The 22,058-nt window shown below is 39.0% G+C and overlaps 1 protein-coding gene across 1 annotated transcript; it reads right to left on the reverse strand.

Moving 5' to 3' along the window:
• Positions 1 to 1,468: 1,468 nt before the first annotated feature.
• On the reverse strand, positions 1,469 to 12,438 carry TUBAL3 (tubulin alpha like 3). The gene is made up of 4 exons (XM_045588362.1): positions 12,370 to 12,438; positions 8,135 to 8,378; positions 5,329 to 5,481; positions 1,469 to 2,862 (listed from the first exon to the last, which is right to left on the reverse strand). Exons 1-4 carry the CDS (start codon positions 12,421 to 12,423, stop codon positions 1,922 to 1,924), a joined length of 1,392 nt encoding a protein of 463 aa, XP_045444318.1. The 5' UTR covers positions 12,424 to 12,438; the 3' UTR covers positions 1,469 to 1,921.
• Between the last annotated feature and the right edge of the window lie 9,620 nt (positions 12,439 to 22,058).

Genomic DNA, 22,058 nt, shown 5'->3' on the forward strand with positions numbered 1-22,058 from the left:
TATAACCATAAAAGATAGATATGATTTTAAAAGGCAAACATGAGAGGCATAAGTTAATTGAAAAATAGAACCCCCTATCCCAGTAATTTGGACATTAGCATAGACTCCTTCAAACATTGAAGGTTTTCTTCCACACTTAAAGAGCCAGACAGTCCACTGTTAGTCTATGTTGGATTTGGAGAAAGTGATAGTCAGGTTCACCAAATCACTCCTTTTATTTGGAGGGAAAAAATACTTTTTAACTTTCCTCCAAATGTTTGATTGCAGCAAGTCAGAAGATAAGAATGAGAATCATTTTCATTACTCTGTTACTATAATGGAAGTCCTAGTGAATCTTAGGATTAACTATCCCAAAGAGAACTCTGGGATGACATTGTTTTGCTATCAGCATAAACTGAGGCCTTGGCACAGGGCCTTGGAAGTCAAGGCCAGAGATTTATCCAAATACTCAGAGACCTAAGGACTGAGCAAAAACTCACTAATAGTTGTGTGGACTGGTAAACCATATCTTCACAAGAATTGACAAATATCTATCATTTCCACCAAACTGTGGTCATTGGCCTCCATGGTGACAATGGTTTGAGTTGAAATAGTGGAAATGGTTTGAGGCAAAATAGTCCATTGTTCAAATGGAGCTCTTAAAGTCCACATCTCAGGGCAGTGATTTCTATTAGGAATATGTTAAGGATACAGCAGAAGTCCTGGGATCCAAGTGACACATGTAAAAAGGTGGCAGCATTGCAGTTTGTTAAGTCTCACAATAAGACCCACAACTTTACACCTTCAGCCAAGACTATAGGGCCTACTAGACCAAAATCACCATGAGGCTAAAAGAGAGTACAACCAGAGGACTAAGGATGAAAGGTAAATACTACAGATGAGGAGGCACCTGAAAGCCACCTACCATCAGTTCAAGAGCAACACCAACCAACTAGAACCTTTGCAGTATCTAGTTCACCTTAATTTTAACTATTAAGCTAAACAATATGGCTTCTAAAAATCTAGCTAGTGAATTTAATGCATTTATAGCTATTTTGTTCATTTTAAATTATAACTCATTTGAAAATGGGTTACTACTATACAGTAACACTGTTTAAATACAAAAAAATAAGTCAATTCTATTAAGTGGTTTTTTAACTTCAAATCCTCAAATCACATTCTTTCCAATCCCCAGGACTTTTCATTTAGCAATTCTGTAGTAATGGTCAAGAATCTGTCTTTTCTTTTTTCTTTTCTTTTTTTTTTTTTTTTTTCTAAACCTGTTAAATGGTTCTGATGCAGGGTTCTATGGCTACACTTTGAGAACACCTCCTCAGGGAAGGAAAATGGAAAGGAGATCACTTTCACCCTCTGGCCTATAGGACACAGATTCAAATTTGTGAAAGACCCAAGAATATTCTTGTTTGTTTATTTGTATAAAAAGTAAATTGAGACTTTAAGGCCACATTTGGAAGAAAATGAATTATACTGAAAACACTCATAATTTAATCAAAGTATAAAATATAGATAAGGAGGAAATAACATTAATAATCAAAATTGTGCTGTTTTTCAACTCAAGTAGAGGATAGGGAAAGCATTAATTTTAGTGCTTCATAGTATCATGGTTGAAAAGCAAAGAATATACTAGTATAGCCAGGTTTCCATTCTGACAAAACACACAGACACACACACACACACAGACACACACACAAATGACATGACCCAGAAAGAACTCCAAAGCTTAGAAGGTCCACAGGTAGCAGTGCTGAATTATACTAACAGACAAGAAAAGATGTTCTCATTGTTAATATTGGCTGATTTAATTTAGTGTGGAACTTACGTTCTTGCTTCATTTAATTTCTTCTTCTAATCAAAGGAACTCTACCCACTAACTGTAAAATGTCTTTAAAAAGTAAGCATGGTATTTAACATTATTTTCACTTCAGAAACTTTGCCCCACCTCCTCATAATCCTTCTCCAGAGATGCCAGATCTCTCCTGGCCTCTGAAAATTCTTCTTCTTCCATGCCTTCTCTGATGTACCAATGTAGAAATGCCTTCTTGGCATACATGAGATCAAACTTGTGGTTCAGGCGGGCCCAGGCCTCTACAACTGCTGTGGTGTTGCTCAGCATGCAGACAGCCTGCTGGACCTTGGCCATTTCCCCCCCAGGCATCATCATGGGTGGTTGGCTGTTGATGCCCACCTTGAAACCAGTTGGACACCAATCCACAAACTGAACAGAGTTCCTTGACTTCATGGCTGCAATTGCTGCATTGACATCCTTAGGGACCACATCCCCTCTATAGAGTAGGCAGCAGGCCATGTACTTCCCCAGTTGAGGATCACACTTGACCAGCTGGTTGGAGACCTCAAAGCAAGCAGTGGTGATATCTGACACAGAGAAGTCCTTGTGGTAGGCATTGTCAGCAGAAATGATGGGGGCTAAGGCTGTCATAGGGAAATGTATTCTCGGATAAGGTACCAGGTTGGTCTGGAATTCATTTAGGTCCACATTCAAGGGCCCTTCAAACCGGAGGGAAGCAGTAATGGAAGATACTGCCTGACCTATCAGTCTATTAATGATGGTGTAAGAGGGGCGATCAACACCAAGTTTGTGATGGCATATGTCATAGAGGGCCTCATTGTCCATCATGAAGGTACAGTCCGAGTGCTCTAATGTGTAATGGGTGGTGAGGATGGAGTTGTAGGGTTCTACTACAGCAGTTGAGATCCTGGGAGCTGGATATACAGAAAACTCCAATTTAGTCTTCTTGCCATATTGCATTGAGAGATGCTCCATTAAGAGAGATGTAAATCCCGATCCAGTGCCTCCTCCAAGGCTTCGGAAAATCAAAAATCCCTGTAGTCCACTGCACTGTTCTACCTGGAAAAGAAAGCAAGATGTAGGAACTCAGCCAAATACTGGTAAAGCCAGAAGCAGTGGTGATGGTGGGACACAAGTTCCCAAAACAAACCAAAACTTTCAGAAAGAACTGATTTGCCATTATCAACTCCACAACAAACTTTACTTTGGAACATATTTGAGTGGTTACTTCTGGGATGGCAAAGCACTTTGGAGATTTACTATAGAAAAGCATAAATATTCTACTGTTCTGCATTGCCCTCCATGAATATATCTGTATGTGATCTAAAGCAAGGTCTTTATCAATAACAATAAAAATGATTAGCAAAACATTGAAGCAATATACTTCCCCCCATATTAGATGAAGTGCCTATAATTTCTACCGTGTTTCCCAAAAAATAAGACATCCTCCAAAAATAAGACCTAGCGCATGGAAAGATAAGACATCCTCTGAAAATAAGACCTAGCACAACTTTGGGAGAAAAAATTAATATAAGACACTGTCTTATTTTTGGGGAAACAGGGTATGTCCAGACTACTGGGCTGGTGTAAAGGCACCATTTTACCTAAGGAGTATGGCAAATGCCAAAATATTTCCTCAACCAAGATTCTCCAGACACAGGTCCTTAAATAATTAACTGTCAGTAAATAGAATAACTAATCTTCAGGAAGAATGTGCCTCTGTTAACTTTACAAATAGTGATTACTAAGTTTTGGGATGCTTTGGGAGTCTCTAGTAACAAGATAAACCACGAGTTAGCAAAAGCAAGAGTCGATAGTGACTATTCATTAAAAAGAAGGAAATCCTGGTATTTGCCACATGGATGGACTTTGAGGGCATTATGCTAAAGTAAGATAAGTCAATCAGAGAAACACAAATACTGTATCATCTCACTCATATATGGAATCTAAAAAAGTCAAACTTGTAGAAACAGAGAGTAGAATAGTGGTTGCCAAGCACTAGGAGGTGGGGGAAGTGGGGAGATTTTGATTAAAGGGTAGAAATTTTCAGTTATAAGATAAATTCAAGATCTGGGACTCTAATGTCCAGCATGGTGACAATAGTTATTGTTTACTTGAAAGTTGCTAAGAGAGTAGATCTTAAATGTTGTCATGACAAAATTTTAGCAAAGTTAATTATGTGAGGGGATGGAGGTATTAACCTATTGTGGTAATCATTTTGCAATGTATATGTGTATCGTATCTGTCATATGTGCACCTTAAATTTACACAATGTTATGTGTTATAATATGTCAACCTGGGGCACAGATTCATGCACCGTTGAGGTCCCTTGGGCTGGCCTGAGGATGTGATAGTGCCAAAGTGGCAGGCTGCTGGGGGAAGAGCCCAAGCCCTGGCCCGGTGCCATGCCAGGCCCACTCATCCAGGCCCCACTGCATCTGGCACTGCTGCCACCACTCGGTAGGCCCACTGCCACTCCACTGTGGTCTCCATGCACTGTCCTAGGGCAATACCGGCATCCTATGACCAAGAAGCAGCCTTGGGCTTGCATTCAGTCAGGCCCAATGCCAGTCCCAATCCTGGCCTAGTCTGGTTGCAGGAATGGGGTACAGAGGGGGTGTCCACAGAAGAGATTCACACCATGGCAGCTGCACTCACCAGCCATAAGCCCAGTATCTGGCTCCACTAAGGGAGCACACTGACCACCAGGGGGCAGCTCCTGCATTGAGTGGCTTCCCCCTGGTGGTCAGTGCACATCATAGCTACTGGTCAACCAGTTAACGGGTCACTTAGGCTTTTATATATATAGTAGTGGCCTGGTACACAAAATTCATGAACGGGGGGGAGAGGGAGAAGGTGTTCCTCAGCTCAGCCTGCACTCTCTGCAATCTGGGACCCCTCGGGGGGATGTCTGACTGCCCCTCTGTGGGATTGGGCCTAAACTGGCAGTCGACATCTCTCTCACAATCCAGGACTGCTGGCTCCTAACTGCACACCTGTCTGCCTGCCTGCCTGCCTGATCGCCCCTAACCACTTTGCCTGCTGGCCTACTTGCTCCCAACTGGCCCCCTCCCCCTGCCAGCCTGATCACCCACAACTGCACTCTCCTCCTGGTCTGATCTTCCCTAAGCACCTCTGCCTCAGCCCTGACACTATGGTTTTGTCCAGAAGGACGTCCAGAAGGTCTCCCAGTCTAATTAGTAAATTACCTTTTTATTAGTATAGATAGGTTATATTTCAATAAAGCAGCAAGAAAATAAAATAAAACATTTCCTCAATAAATTTAAACAAAAAAGAAGAAAATGGGGCTGTACAGAAAGTGTGAAGGCATCTGTGGCCTTTCCTACTTAACAAAGTGTAATCAGGAACTTCCCAGCTCTGAGCATGGCAAGAGACTCAGAGGAGAGAGGTTGGGTGGTGATGGTGTTGAGGGTAGAACTGCTGTTGATGCTTGGGAGGTGTTTCACAGAATCCCAGGCACTCGGGCACACTTCCCCCAACCTCACTGAGAAGAGAGCCACTTGCCAGCTTTCGGATTCTCTCTAGCACAAGGTTGATGATCTCTGACCCCAGAGAGTAGTGTCCTCGGGCGTAGTTGTTTGCAGCATCCTCCTTCCCACTAACAAACTGCTCTGGGTGAAAGAGAGAGCGGTGCTTGCCTGTTCGAATCCCATCTGCAGAGGGAAAAGCAGGTCAGTCATTCCACTTATCAACTGCTAGCCCTCTGCTAATTCTCATACAACCCTGGACCATGAACCTCCCTTCTTCCCCAATGTTGTGGTAAAGCAATGACTTTAAACTGCTGACTGGCCTTCCTTAGTCTTGGAAAAGGTATAACTATGTCCATACCAGTTGAAATTTTGCTTTTCCATCATATATTCTCTATTCATTTCTTAGTGCTAACATGACAACTTACTGTGTGGCTTAAACAATAGAAATTTATTCAGGCTGCCAGGAGACTAAAATCAAGGTGTTAGCGAAGTTGATTCATTTGGGAGGTTCTGAGGGAGAATCTGTTCTGCATTGTCTCCTGGTTCTGATGACTGCTAACAATTTCTGGAGTTCCTTGGCTGGCCACTGCATCACTCCACTATCTGCCTCCATGTGCATGCCCTTTTCCCTGGGGGTCCACTCTTCTTATAGGGACATGGGTCATTGGACTTAGGGCCTCTCCTAATCCAGTATGAACTCATCTGAACAAAGTACATCTGCATGGTCCCTATTTCTAAACAAAGTCATATTCTGTGATTCTGAGTGGACATAGACTTTTAGGAGATACTATTCAACCCATCCCATACCCTGTGGCACTTTGGCATTTTAAAACAAGTATTTCTATCCACAGAGAGCCAACAATGTCCTGGAAAAGCATGGAAGAGGATACCAATCTAAGTTTTTATTAGTATACTTTAAAGAGGCTTGAACAAAGAGGTGTGGCATGCTTAAATACCCATATGACTCAAATGCAGTTAATATAAATGCCTGAGTCAGGGAAATCAATGTTAAGATGTTGGCAGTACTCAATAAAACCAGCTGCAACCTTTGCTTGGTTTCATTGCCTTTAAAAACCCTGGGCAGCATGAGAAACACAACATGTTGGAGAGCCATATCCCACACCCCTACCTTACAATTACCCAAATAGTGTTACTCCTAAAGAATTATACAGTAATGTTTGAGGGTTACTTAGGATTTTGGGATGTTTCCCTGGATACAGTTGGGTGCTGCATTCCATAGTAGTAAAGAACATGCGTCAAGAATCAATTTCCTATGTTCCTATCTTGCCTTCCTCCCTTAGCTATAGAGCAGGTACTTTTGTCTCTAGGCCTCAGTTATTATTTCACCTCACAAATAAGGATAATAACAAGACCTACCTACTGAGTTATTATGAGTATTAAATGAGATCATAGAGTATGATGCATGGACCATAAAATAAGAATTATAAATAATAATGATAAAATTGGCTTTATGACATGCATTTATTCAGATTTATCTTATTATACATCATTGGCCTCAGCACCAAATATTACAAAAGCTCACTGCCTACAAAGAAAGGCACTAATTTTCTAAGAGCAAAATTACTCTCTCAAATCATCTTGCTCTCCTATATATGATATGACCATGAATTTTGTACACCCCCAAATGTTCAAATTTACTAATATTGAGTTTAAATGACTTTTAATTAACATACACACACAAAAAAATAAACCTATCCAAGTTTTTTTTTTTAAGTTATATTTATAAATAAGATATAAGCAGGAAACTAATTCTGGATAGACTCATTGCTTCTCATATGAAGCTCTAAGGCTGAGTTCAGTCTAAGGAGGGAGTTTATGGAATTTAGGAAAGCCTGCTTCTTCATGATAATTTCCAGTTGAGATATTGAGAGTATTAGTTCCATAAATTCTTTCAGTGAAGTCAACTTTCTTGTAAATCAGTGATTATAGTAATATTAATACTGTCCACTCAACTTCCTGGAACTTTTCCACATTGATCAGAGCTTTCAGTACCTGGCCCAGAATCCTCAGTGATTTCCATGGTTTTAAAACACAATTATTTGATGATCCCTTGGCTTCCTTACCCCCAATGCCATTCAGCTCCACTCCACTTAAATCACCATCACTCACAACTGCCTCCCCCTAAATCCTCAACTTGAAAAATATTTTCCATGATCATAGCTCCTTACTTCCCCCTACCTGCACCAAAGACCTAGCCCCAGCTATCTTCCTAGTCTTCTCTTCTACCATTTTCCTACTCATACTGGGAGTTCCAGCCACACTGAACTCCTGTTAAACTTGCATGTTCCTCCATGCCTTGGTGAATTTGCAAATGCTATTCCCCGGGAGGAGAGCTTTGATGACTACCCAGTTACTCATTCTGCTTCAGTAATATCACTGTACCTTGCAGAAATTTCTATTATGAGGTTATATCATATTAAACTGACATTTTTTAGGTAAAAAAAATCATCCATTGGCAATTTTGTATGGCTTAATACATTTATTTATTAGTGTTGTGTTTATTATTTATATTTTCTTCTGCACTCAATTATGCTGGTTTTCTTTTAAAGCATAATGGCTTTTATAAGAAGGCAGACCTGGAAACAAAGACAGTTATTCTCAGTGATCTAAGGCAAGTTCTATAACCTTCCCAAGACACAGTTTCCTCATGTATAAATCAAGGATGACAACCGTGTTTCCTAATGGAGTTGTTGAAAGTTTGTTTGAGCCTTCCTGTTCAAATAGACTGTATAATCTACCAGTCCTACCCACTGATACTTGATTTGTTTGCTTTGGTTGTGACCCTGGTTAAGTACACTAGAATGTAAAACCTTACCTATAACAGTTGGCTCTAGGTCAATGAAAAGTGCTCTGGGCACATGCTTTCCAGCTCTTGTCTCCCAAAAGAAGGTATTGAAAGAGGCATCCATATGCTCTGTTTTAGCAATTTCCAACTGATCCTTTCTATTGTCAAGAATAAAACCATCTGGATGAATTCCGTGTTCCAGGCAATACAGTTCCCAGCAAGCATCCCCAATCTGGATGCCAGCTTGGCCCACGTGAATGGAAAGGCATTCCCTCTGAAATAAACCACAATGAGTTAGAACCGAGTAGTCCTCCTTAGATCTCATGATCCATGTCACTCAGCTCTTCTGCTTACAACTGACAGAAACCAAGCTAGCTTGTGTCAATAAGAGAAATCTATTATAAGGCAAAATGAAAATATCCCATGGAAACCAAATGGCAGGATACAGTTAAGTATTAGGAACAACTGAACCAAGGACTCTAGTTTCATTAAGAGATTTCTTTTGACAACATAAATTAAGCACCTATTGTGTAATTGGTTAAGAATGAACTAAGACCATCTATATAATTTCATATATAATATATGTACAAAATCAAAGTTATCTTACCAAGAAAAAAAATTAGCTGGTTTTTGGAAAGGAATAAAACCAAAGTCAATGTATAGCTTTGAAAGCCATGTCAGATAAATTAATATTGTTATTTTTTTATATCTTTTGTTTGTTTGTTTGTTTGTTTTCTTAATCCTCACCCAAGGATATTTTTCCCATTGATTTTTATTTTTTAAATATTTTTTATTGATTTCAGAGAGGAAGGGAGAGGGAGAGAAAGATAGAAACATCAATGATGAGAGAGAATAATTGCTTGGCTGCCTCTTGCACATATCCTACTGGGGATTGAAACCAGGGCATGTGCCCTTGATAAGTATCAAACACAGGACCCTTCAGTCTCCAGGCCAACATTCTATGCACTGAGCCAAACCAGCTAGGGTTTCCCATTGATTTTTAGAGAGAGTGGAAGGGAGAGAGGGAGGGAGGAAAGAGAGGAAAGAAACAGAGAGACAGAGAAAGAAGCATTAATGTGAGAGAGATAGATTGATTAGTTGTCTCCCAGATGTGTCTGGATCTGGGCCAGGAATCAAACCTGTAATGCTCTAACCACTTAACAACACCAACCAGGGTGCCTTTATATAGCTTGAGATTTTACACTTATTATTCTTATGGGTTCTAAATAAGAAAAGGGTGTTCTAAGATTAAAAGTAGTTAAAAACTTACCAAGGGAACATGCAATAGATTTAACAACCCAGCTATACAGTATATATAGCAATTTTTATATACATCAATCCTATATAATAAAGAGGTAGTATGCAAATTGACCATCATGCCCTCGCACAAGATAGCTTCCTCCATGTGATCACAAGATGCCCACCCCATGTGGTCACAGATGGCCACCACAAGATGGTGGAGAGGGCAGTTGTGGGCAATCAGGCCAGCAGGGGAGGGCAGTTGGGGGCAATCAGGCCTGCAGGGGAGGGCAGTTAGGAGTGACCAGGTTGGCAGGGGAGTGCAGTTTGGGGTGACCAGGCTGGCAGGGTAGGACAGTTGAGGGTGACCAGGACTGCAGGGGAGGGCAGGGCAGGGTGACCAGGCTGGCAGGCAAGGACAGTTGGGGGTGATTGGGCCAGCAGGGGAGGGCAGCTAAGCATTGATCAGGCTGGCAGGAGAGTGCTTAGGGCAGTGGTTGGCAAACCGTGGCTCACGAGCCACATGCAACTCTTTGGCCCCTTGAGTGTGGCTCTTCCACAAAATATCACATGTGGGCATGCACGTACAATGTGACTGAAACTTTGTGGCCCATGTGCAGAAGCCAGTTTTCGGCCCGAGCAAGTCTATTTTGAAGAAGTTATGTTAGAACACCAAAGAACCGCATGTGCCTCAAGAGTCATGGTTTGCCAACCACTGGGTTAAGGGGTGATCAGGCTGGCAGGCAGAAGTGGTTAGGGGCAATCAGGCAGGCAGGCGAGCGGTTGGGAGCCAACAGTCCTGGATTGTGAGAGGGATGTCCCAGAATGGAGAGGGTGCAGGCTGGACTGAGGGACACTGCCCCCAACCCCAGTGCACAAGTTTTGTGCACCATGCCTCTAGTTTTTCTATAACACCCTTGAGATATCTACAATATAAATAGGCAAATGGCATCAAAAAATAATTACAAAAGAAAGAAGTAATCTAAAATGTAAAGATTTATGCACAATGGCATTCACAGTATCCTATCTAATGAAGAGGGAATATGCTAATTGAATGTCATGCCCTCACAAGATGGCAGTGCCCACAGCCACAAGATGGCAGTACTCAGTCCCCTCAGCCCCACCTCATTCAGCTGGAGTCCTCCAGTCCCCTCAGTCCTGCTGGAGGGTGGCAGGCACTGTTCACCTCATCCAGCCAGAGTTCCCCAGCCCCCTCAGCCCTGCCTCATCCAGCCTCAGTCCCCCAGTCTCCTCAGCCATGAAGGAAGGCAGTTGGAGGTGATTGGGCCAGCAGGGGAGGGCAATTGGGGATGATTATGCTGGTAGAGGAGCAGTTAGGCATCAATCAGGCCAGCAGGGGAGCGGTTGGGGCCTATCAGGCTGGCAGGCAGAGTGGTTAGGGACAATCAGGCAGGCAGGCAGGCAGGCAGGCAGGCAGGGACAATCAGGCAGGCAGGCAGGCAGGCAGGCAGGCAGGCGAGTAGTTAGGAGCCAGTAGTCCTGGAATATGAAAGGGATCCCAGATTGGAGAGGGTACAGGCTGGGTTGAGGGACACCCCCCCCCCCCATGCATGAATTTTGTACACCAGGCCTCTAGTTAAAATATAAAAAAGTGAAAACTAAGAACCAATCTACTTAAGTATTTACCTATTGTTAGGCATTTCAAGGAAGATACATCATCACAATGGTATGTTATCCAACCCTTAAATATTTATACACAAAAAAGTATGGCATAGGAAATGATATAATTTTTACTTTATATTTTATACTAGAGGCCTGGTGCATGGATTCACCAGTGGGGTCCGTTGGTCTGGCCTGTGGGGATTGGGCCAAAACTGGCTCTCCAACATCCCCCGAAGAGTCCTGGATTGAAAGAGGGTACAGGCCAGGCTGAGGAACCCAACCAATGCACGACTGGGTCTGGGAAGAGACCGCAGGAGGACTCCAGAGCATATTCAGCCCTTCTCGCCCAGTCCTGATCAGCAGAACCCCAGCAGCAAGCTAACCTACTACTCAGAGCATCTGCCTACTGCTGGTCAGTGCATATCATAGCGACTGGTTGAACAGTTGAATAGTCTGACACTTAGCACATTAAGCTTTTATTATATAGAATAAAGTAAAGACATGATATATAATGGCAAGTACATTTAAAAATAAGTTAGAAAAAGTGTTTTTAAAATGTATCAAAATATAACTGTCATTATATCTGGGTAGTGATTTTATTTTCCTGTTTAAATTTTACTGTTTTCTTCATTAGCCTCTAATCTTCTATCCCGCTGTTAAATTACCATTCACATTATTTAAAAAGCCAAACAACCTTTTTATCTGTAATTAAATAGATAAATATCTATTCATCTAAGAGAGGGAAAGAAAAACTTAATCCTAAAAATCTGAAGTGATAGCAATTGCTGATTTTAATATAGTTTAGTTTTGATTGCCAGGGGTCATGGGACAAGTCTAAGCAGTGGGCAGAAGCCTGTCTTTTGTACCAAAGGGGCCCTTCAAGTTGTTTGCCTGGTAGGCTGATAGGCAACCTTCCCCTGTCCAGGGTTGTACTTTCCCAAGGTCTGAGGTTCAACCACAAAAAGACCTCTAGTCGGAGGGCGGGAGGTCACATCCCCTCAATCTAACTTGTACTCTGTTCTCACTCAGCACATCAAACTTTGCCCTTTGTCTCCTTGACTCACAAGACATAACACAGACCTTTTTTGCTTTATGAGGAATTCAAGCTCACCACTTGAGTACTTCCCTCTTGTTTCTTCTCTCAACAAAGGCTGTGAACTCAATTTAGAAAACACTTCACTTAGTATCAAACAATATTCCAATCTCTTGGGCACATAAAAATCAAAACAACACTTTCCACCATAAACAACCTCTTCATACCCATATGTCTCCTCCTGTTCAACTAAAAATGATCTCAGTCCAATAGCTACTGTAATCAGATCAATATTCATCTAAATTCCTATATTTAGGTAAAAATTTAAGGGGGGTGGGGCTCACACTTCTACATCATGAAAACCACTTACATATAGATTTCTCTCATGGCATCCTTCCTCAGCTATTGATCGCCCAGTCCCCATGGGATGCACACCTGATATTTGCTCACAATATTTAGATCCCCAAAAATCACCAATAAAAAAAAAAGAAAAACACAATTGCTGCTCTGTGTCTGGTATGCTAGTGGTTCAGATATAGGAGTGATACAGTCTTTTTTTTTTTTTTAACTTAGCAGGAATATTTGACCCAACAAGGTCCAATCTTGTCTTTACTGGTTGAGAAGCAGCTAAGTCTATAACATAACTGTGTCCCAGGGTACAGAATGCTATTTTCACTTTATTCTTCTCTTGGCCTTCCCCGCCTTTCCAAGCCATCTGTTAAAATATTAACCAAACTATAAAATAATAAAAGATTGCAAAATGCCCACTAAATATCAATATTGGTAAGTCATAGGATATTATTATGTGGTTGTAAGAAATAATACAGAGATCTCCTGTGCTTTATCCATTTCCCCAATGGAAATATTTTTGCAAGATTATGGTAAATATCATACCCAGAATATGAATTGATATAGTCAAGACACAACATTTCCATTACCATGAGAATCCTTCATATAGGAAGGCATAATTTTTAAGAGAAAAACAATCTAAACATCCTAGAAATGTTAGAGTCCCATGGGGTGAGAAGATCAAAGATGAAAAAGCAATTTGAAAGGTTGCTTCCATTTAAGAATTAAAAATACTGAGTTACTAAAAATTACTGAGACTGGCACATAGAGATGAAAGGGAAAGGGAATCTTAAAAGAGTGGTCTTTAAAGAACTAAACTCAAGAGAAAACAAAGATTTCCGTGCACTTTACCTATCAATTTATGAGCTTAACAATGGTTACCTGGGTCTGACTGAGGTCACCAGAAACTCAAAAACCATAATTGAAAGTAAAGCAATTGATTTATATAGAAAAAAAGAATCAGCACACCAGGTATAAAACCAATGCAAAAACTAAAGGAAGGAGAGGTTCTTGCTACAGCACTTCAGTTAAAGGCAATACATACCTGAAAATCAACTATGCTTTTGCTAAAAGCAGCAAAACTAGAGCTTGAATAGAGGAAAGCTTATTCAAATCATCCTCAAACATGGCTGTTAAAAGAAACAATCGTTATTTTAAAATTTCTTCTCTCATTTCAAGAATTTATTAAAAATGTCTTGGAGGTAAAGAGGGCCAAATTCGACGAGTAAAATTTTCTACAACACCAAAGCAACACTGTCACCAATGTACAAGCACTGTAGTCACTTACCATGCTGAGTTGAAGGTGCCCCCTGGTAATGAGTGACAGAGTATGCCCAGGTGAGCTTTATCACAAGGCAGGAAGTGACTCCGCCTGAGAGCTAGGCTGCTGCCTTCACTTAAAGCAGCCCCGCCACTTTTCAGATCTTCCGTCTCAATGTGTCTGTGGTGGCTTGAACACCCTGAGATAATGCTGTGATTACTTGAGATTTGCAAAGGAATTGGAAGAAAATGAGAAAACCTCTTTTGTAATATAATTTTTAAAATGCACCATTTCCTTAGTAATTCCTTTTTTCCTTGAAAAACTAAGTCTTAAAGGGAAAAGTTTTCTCAAGTAATAATAACTGGAACTTGAAGTCCGGAGAAGTTTTCCGATGTGGTAGTTTTATGTGTCAAGGTGGCTAGCCTTTAGTGCTCAGTTATTCAATCAAACACTCATCTAGGTATTGCTGTGAAAGCTTTGTGTAAATGTGGTTTTACACTGACAGTCACTTAAATTTAAGTAAAGATTGCCCTTGATATTGTGGGTGGGCCTCATTTAATCACTTAAAAGGCTTTAAGAAGAGAAGCAGCTTTAGCTTCAGCTCCTAAGCAAGTTGCCTGTCTGCTCCCCCAATTTTAGACGTTGTGTCCATGATAGTATTCCATTAAATATATATATCCACATACATACATATACACACACATAAAGAAGTCTTAAAAGAAAAAGTATGTGTGTATAATATAATGCAAGTATATAAATGTGATCTTTAGTTATGATTTCCTTTTTTTAAAAGTTCCTTTCTTAGATATTTTTAAATATAGACCAGGCAATTCATTGCTAAGTAATGAGAAAAGAAAAATCTTAGCAAGAAATTCTTCTTTAAAAAAATTAGTTCTGAGAAATAATTCTGATGGATGTTCTGACATTTCTGAAGTTATCTTTGCTAATTATCTGTTGGCAGCCCTGGCTGTCCCAATCCAAATAGCTTTCCATTGTCATTCCCACACCCACAATGTCCATATTTCTCCCTTTTGCCTCCCCCACTCTCCTTCCTTGTTACTAACATAATTCAGTATTTTAAAGTTTCAATAGTCTCTTTGTAAGACAGTATAAGCATAAAAAAATTAGTCTCAATCTACTTCTAATTAATAGAGCTTTTTCTAGCTACACATTTTCTTCTAAAGTTTAATTCTCCCTCTTAAACCCTACAGCTAATACTCCAGTTTCTATTTTTTTTCTGTTTTTTATTTACTTCAATATCTGAAAACAATCCTATATAATAAATAGATAACTGATAGATAGAAGCACACACTAGATTTTAAGAAACAAATCTGATTTTAGCCTAAGGGTGGATTCCATGCACAAACAGGCCAATAGAAATCAAGACTTCATAACCCACATAAGGGACATTCCTGGAGCACCCAGTTCTGGTGCTCAAGAAGGTTGCACCACTGGGTCCCACAGGACACCTAGAATATAAGGACACCCTACCGTAATTTACAGAAACAAACACAAAGAGGCAGCCAAAATGGGAAGACAAAGAAAAAATAGGTGAAATCTCCAGAAAAGGAGCTAAAAGAATTGAAGCCAAATAATTTACCAGACATAGTGTTCAAAAAATGGTAATAAGGATGCTCAAGAAACTTAGTGAGAACTTCAACAAAGAGAAGCAAGCATAAAAAAGATCATAGGAACCATAAAAAAGAACCAGTCAGAAATGAAGAATATAATACCTGAAATAAAGTATAGATTAGTAGTAATAAACAGTAGATTGGATGAAGCAGAGGAAGAAAGGCAAGGTAGCAGAAAACACTCAAACTATCCTAAAAAATTAAAGAGGAGGAAAAATTCCCAAATCCATTTTCCTAATTTCAAAACCAGGTAAAATCACTACAAAAAATAATTGTAGGCCAATATCCCTGATGAACATACTTGCTAAAATCCTCAAAAAGTATTACCAAACCAGATCCAACAATACATTAAAAAGGTGATACATGATAATCAAGTGAAATTTATTAAGGAGATACAAGGTTAATATAACATCCACAAATCAATAAATGTGATATACGACATAAATAAAATAAAGGATAAAAATTGCATCATTATATCAATACATTCAAGGAAAGCTTTTAATAAAATCCAACATCCACTTATGATAAAAACTCTCAGAAAATTGGGGATAGAAGGAATATACCTCAACATAATAAAGGCCATATGTGACAAACCCACAGCCAACATCATACTCAATGGGCAAAAACCAAGAGTGTTTCCCTTAAGATTGGGAATAAGACAAAGATATCCACTTTTGCCATTCTTATTCAACATTAGAGGCCTGATGCATGAAATTCATGCAAGAGTAGGATTTTCTTCCCCCAGCTGTTGGCACCGGCTTCCCTCTGGCACCCGGGACCCGGGCTCCCCTGGAGCCCCGGCTTTTTCCGAAAGGTCATCTGGAAGGATATCCAGTCTAATTAGCATATTATGCTTTTATTATTATAGATAGGACTGGAAGTCCTAGTCATAGCAATAACACAAGAAGAAGAAATAAAAGGCATCCAAATTGGAAAGGAAGAAGCAAAACTGTCATTATTTGAAAATAACGTGATAAGGTATATAGAAAATTCTAAAGATTCCACCAAATAACTACTAGAACTGATAAATGAATTCAGTAAAGTAACAAGGTATAAAATAAATATCCAGAAATCAGTTGCATTTTACACAGCAATAATGAACTTACAGAAAGGGAAATTAAGAAATTTATAATTGTATAAAAAATATAAAATAAAATATCTTGGACTAAATTTAACTAAGGATGTAAAAACCTGTAATCAGAAAATTATAAGATACTGAAGAAAGAAGTTAAAGAAGATACAAATAAGTGGAAGTATATAGTATGTTCATGGATAGGAAGAATTAACATCATTAAAATGTCCATACCCGAAAGCAATCTATAGATTCAACACAATTCCTATCAAGATACCAATGGCATATTTCACAGAACTATAACAAATATTCCAAAAATTTATATGGAACCACAAAAGACCTTGCATAGCCACAAAAATCTTGAGGAACAAGAACAAAGTTGGAGGAATAATACTACCTGATATCAAACTACACTACAAGGCCATAGTAATCAAAACAGCACAGCACTGGCATAAAAACAGACATATAGATTAATGCAACAGTATATAGAGAGAAAAAAACAACCATGCCTTTATGGTCACTTAATATTCTACAAAAGAGGCAAGAACATACAATTGGGTAAAAATAGTCAATTCAATAATGATGTTGGGAAAAATGGACAGATAACAGACCAAAAAAAAAGTGAAATTAGACCACCTTCATTACCTTATACAAGACTAAACTCAAAATGAATTAAAGATTTAAATGTAAGACTTATAATCATAAAATCTTAGAAAAAAACATAGGCAGTAAAATGTCAGATATTTCTCATAGCAATATTTTTCTGATGTCTCCTTGGACAAGAGAAACAAAGAAAAAATAAACAAGTGGGATTACAGCAAACTAAAATGTTTTTTCACAGCAAAGAAAACCATCAACAAAATGAAAAGACTGACTGAATGGGAAAAAAAATATTAGCCAATGATGCATCTAATAATGGTAAGTAGGTTAATATCCAAAATTTATAAAGAACTTATAACATTCAACTCCAAAAAAATATCCAATTAACAATGGCCAAAGGACCTCCAAAGAGAACATACAGATGGCCAATAGACATATTAAAATAGGTTCAAATCATTAATCATCAGAAAAATGATGATTTTGCCCCACATATGTCAGATGGCTATCATCAATAGATGACCAAACAAGTGTTGGTAAGGAGGTGGAAAAAGGGAAACCTTGTGCACTGTTTGTGGGAGTACACCTTGATACAGCCACTATGGAAAGCAGTATGGAGTTACCTCAAAAAAGTATAAATGGAACTGCCTTATGACCCACTGATTTCTCTTCTGGGAATATATCTGAAGAAACTGAAACACTAATTCAAGAATATATGCACCCCTATGTTCACTGCAGCATTATTTACAACAGCCAAGATTTGGAAGTAGTCCAAGTGTCCATCAGTAGATGAGTGGATAAAAAAGTTGTGATATATTTACACAAGGGAATACGATGAGACCATACAAAAGAAGGAAATCTTGCCCTGGTTGGGTTGCTCAGTTGGTTGAAGCATTGCTTCACACACTAAAAGGTTGTGGGTCTGATTCTTGGTCAGGGTACATACCTAAGTTTCAAGTTTTATCTCCAGTCAGAGGCATATGGAAGTTTCTCTCTCTCTCTCTCTCTCTCTCTCTCTCTCTCTCTCTCTCTCTCTCTCTCTCTCTCTCTCTCTCTCTCTCTTCTCCTTTCCTCTCTCTCTAAAACCAGTAAACATATGCTTGGGTGCTAGAGGCAAAGACCAACAAGTAGTTAACATACAAATGGAAGAAGTTGATCAGAAGGCTAATGGACTTGGATATTCAGCAAGGGCTGAGAAACAGCATAGTATTACCCTGCTTCTGGCTGATCGGCTAAAGGCAATCCCCTAACCTGATAATCCTTTATTGTTTACCAAACCTTACCATTGATATGTCTGTTTGGTTTGCTAAAGGGCAAATGTATATTCTAGTAAATAAAAAGCTATGGGTCCGGACATTCAGAGATCCACTCCACTAGAGAGCAGGTCTCCGCCTGGCTCTCCCAATAACTTCTAAATTTATATTTCTTGTCTAGCATATCCGTTTGTGCGTGGCCCCTTCTCCAGATCCTGAATCCTTGCTGCAAAAGGTTGCGGCACTTGGGTAAAGATTTTTTTTTAAAGGAAGAAAATCTTATTTTGTTATAGCATGAATGGACCTGGAGAGTATTATACTAAGTGAAGTAAGCTGGTCAGAGAAAGGCAAGTACTATATGATTTCACTTACCGTATATTTCGGACCATAAGACGCACTTTTTTTCCCCCAGAAGTGGGGGGGGGGGGGGGGGAGGGGGAAGTCCCTGCGTCTTATGGTCCAAATATAGCCTACACATATACTTTTAAAAAAAAGTTTTTTTACTTGCCCGGCTCTGTGTGGTCTCTGTGTGCTTGCCCGGCTCTAAAATGGTTCTAAATGCTGCTGTTTACTTTACAGGGTTGATTACATGTGTTTATGACTGTGATGTTGGATTTTAATGCACATAAAATATTTTAGGACACTATTTGTTTCAGAATCTTTTTTTCTTCATTTCCCTTCTCTAAAAACTGGTGCGTCTTATGGTCCGGAGCGTCTTATGGTCCGAAAAATACGGTATATGTAGAATCTAATGAACAAAATAGAAATAGGCTCATAGATACAGAGAACAGACTGACAGAGAGAAAAGGGGGTAGGAGGAGGTAGAAAAGGGTAAATGTGGGATAAATGGTAATAGAAGGAGACTTGACTTGGGGTGGTGAGCACACAATACAGTATACAGATGACGTCTCATAGAATTGTACACCTGAAGCCAATATAATTTTATTAACCAATGTCAGCCACAATAAATTCAATTAAAAATTTTTTAAAAAGAAAGTTTTCATTCTGGTTAGTATGCTCAGTGGTTAGTGTGTCAGCCCTTGAATACAAGGGTCTCATGTTCAATTCACGGTCAAGGGCAGGTACCTGGATTGTGGGTTCCTCCCCACCCCCAGTTGGGACTCATATGGAAGGCAACCAGTTGATGTGTCTCTCTCATATGGATGTTTTTCTCTCTCTCCTCTTCCTTCTTCTCCATCCCTCCTCCCCTTCCTCTCTTCCACTCTCTCTGAAAAGCAATGGGAAAAAAAAGTATCCTCAGATGAGAATTTTTTAAAAAGGAAGTTTTCTTCTTAAAATAAATTTACCATAAGAAAAATCTTCTCTTTGACAGCTTAAGAAATCTTAGCTACCATATCTTTAAGTCATTTTTCCAATTCTGGTTTTTCTGCAAAACATTAATCTGAGGGTTTGATGAAAGAACTGAAATGTCTGTGATGCAGAGTGGTAAATCAGATTGTTGGAAGTGGCAGGGGAAAAAAAAAGAAAGAAAGAAAAAAGAACATGAAGCTGGCAAGAACTACCCATCCCCAGCATTTTTCCTCTATAACCTAAGTTATATACAGCTGGTACATACCATGTGACTTTACTGGTTGCTGAAACCAGCTTATGTATCACTTAGTAAGCAGTTTTACAAACATAGAGTTTAATTTATTTAGATAGTGTAAGAAAATAGATTTTAGGATTATTGGTTTACATATTAATTGATATTAGTATACAAGTTGTTGAATATCAACCTACTTGATGAGTGGTGTCATTGCATACAGTCAAAGGTTTTAAAAATAATCTTTGAGGAAGTCCCCCAAGAGAACATTTGCAAATCTATGGCTGTAAATCTGTGGATGAAAAACTTGGAACATATTTAGGTCTAACTAAAATAATGAGAATATCTTCTTAGGAAGGGAAATTTATACTCTAAATATCTATATCTATATATCTATATATCTATATATCTATATATCTATATATCTATATATCTATATCTATATCTATATCTATCTATCTATCTATCTATCTATCTATCTATCTATCTATCTATCTATATAAAAGCCTAAGTGACCAGTCCACTAGCCCACTGGCTGGTAGCTATGACACACACCACCAGGGGGCAGATGCTCAACACAGGAGTGGAAACCACAGGCATGGAAACATGGAACAGACTCATGAATCTCAGAGGGTACAGGGGACGGAGGAGGGTGGGAAAAGATAAACCAAAGATCTTATTTCATACTAGAGGCCCAGTGCATGGTGGGTCCCTCATTCTGGCCTGCAGGGATCAGGCCAAAATTGGCTCTCTGACATCACCGAAGGGGTCCCGGATTGCTAGAGGGTGCAAGTCAGACCGAGGGACCCCACCAGTGCATGAATCCATGTACCAGGCCTCTAGTATACAATAAAAGCTGAAGTTTAATCAGTTCACTCAAGCTCTGCTCTGAAGAATTTGTTAATGGAGATGGCAGTTTACAAAGAGCTGAGAAAAAGAGAATTCAGGGAACATTTCTCATGTATTCAACACTGTTCTAAGGCAGAGTAAGGCATTGCCTTTGGGGGTAGGGGCATTCAGACACCAGAAAGTTTATATCTTATAAGATCAAGACTATTCACATGGCTTTTTTTCATGTCTTGAATGACCAACCCTCAGAATAGTCCACTTTCTTTCACTCTCTTTCTAGGGTACCCAGCTATTTTGTTATTAAAATTTATCTTCTACTCATTGTTTCCCTAGTGTATCTAGTACAGGGCCTGGCATAATATGTAAAAATTCAATAAATATTGTAAATAATTACAATAAACAAAATAGTAAGTTCCCAAGTATCTGAAAATTGAAAGAAGTGCTCTGCATAAAACAATAGTATTCTGACCATTGGAAAGAAATCTCTCCCCTCTGAGAATCCCCACATCAACATCCATTCTACTTTGCAAACTGATTATTATAGACTGCCTATCTCCAATTACACTATCAAAACCAGTTTAAGAATTGCAGAACTGACAGACTTTAACTTCTGAAGATCTTGCCAAAGTACTGGGTTGGAATGATGAAACTGCTGTTTTAAAAGGTCAAATTTCAGCAATTTCACATGGTATGATCTAAATGTGAGCATCCTATGAAGCTCTGTCTGGGAGGAGATGAACTCCCTAGACTCTATGTCTGTGTTGTTTTACTCTAGCTGTTAAAAAGCAATACTTTCTTCTTTAATTTTGGGGGTGAAGGTAGGATTAGGTAGAACAGAGGTGTTTTTAACTATAGGCATCTTACTCTCTTAACTTCTTAACCTTTTTTTAAAGCTAAAAATGTTTTCCCTTGTGTTATCAATGTAATATAAGTTCAGTGCCACATGATTAAAAATAATTATAAATACAAGAAGAAAATTGTAATACCAGTTACAGACATTTTAACATTGATTTCATTATTTCCTGGTACTTCATAACTTAAATTCCTGGTACTTCATAACTCTGAATATATTAATATGCCTTTATATACCAAGTTTTTATCTAAAAATTACAATATGCTATTCTGTTACACAATTCACAGTTAATTTTTATTGTTCAAAAATATTCTTTCCAATGGATCAACCATAATTAACAATTTCCCTATCATTGTTTATTTAGATAATCTTTACTTTTTCCGATGCCATTAAATAACAGTGCCATTAACATCATATTGTAGGGGAAACAAAACTTTACTTCTGTCCCACTAGAATATTTGGTTCAGTATTTTAGTTAAAATGACAGAGGACAGATTAATAGGAGAAAAGCAAACAGATTTTCACATGTACATGGGAGCCCCCATAAGAAAATGGAAACCCAAAGAAGAGGCAAAATCTTAGTGCTTATATGCTAGGTCAAAGAAAAAGAGGCAACTGGGGAAAAGTAACCAAATATTTAGAAAAAGAATAT

This window comes from Pipistrellus kuhlii, unplaced genomic scaffold, assembly GCF_014108245.1.
Source record: "Pipistrellus kuhlii isolate mPipKuh1 unplaced genomic scaffold, mPipKuh1.p scaffold_m20_p_1, whole genome shotgun sequence".
In the NCBI taxonomy this organism is placed as follows: Eukaryota; Metazoa; Chordata; class Mammalia; order Chiroptera; family Vespertilionidae; genus Pipistrellus; species Pipistrellus kuhlii.

Bases quoted from the DNA above. Each gene is read 5' to 3' on its own strand.
- TUBAL3 (XM_045588362.1), bottom strand. From the start codon at position 12,423: ATGGGGACTGGGCGATCAATAGCTGAGGAAGGATGCCATGAGAGAAAT. The intron at 8,379-12,369 runs GTAAGTGGTTTT...GGTTTATTTCAG, and splicing joins GCCATGAGAGAAATCTATAT to AGGGAATGCCTTTCCATTCA. The intron at 5,482-8,134 runs GTAAGGTTTTAC...TTCCCTCTGCAG, and splicing joins CCTAGAGCCAACTGTTATAG to ATGGGATTCGAACAGGCAAG.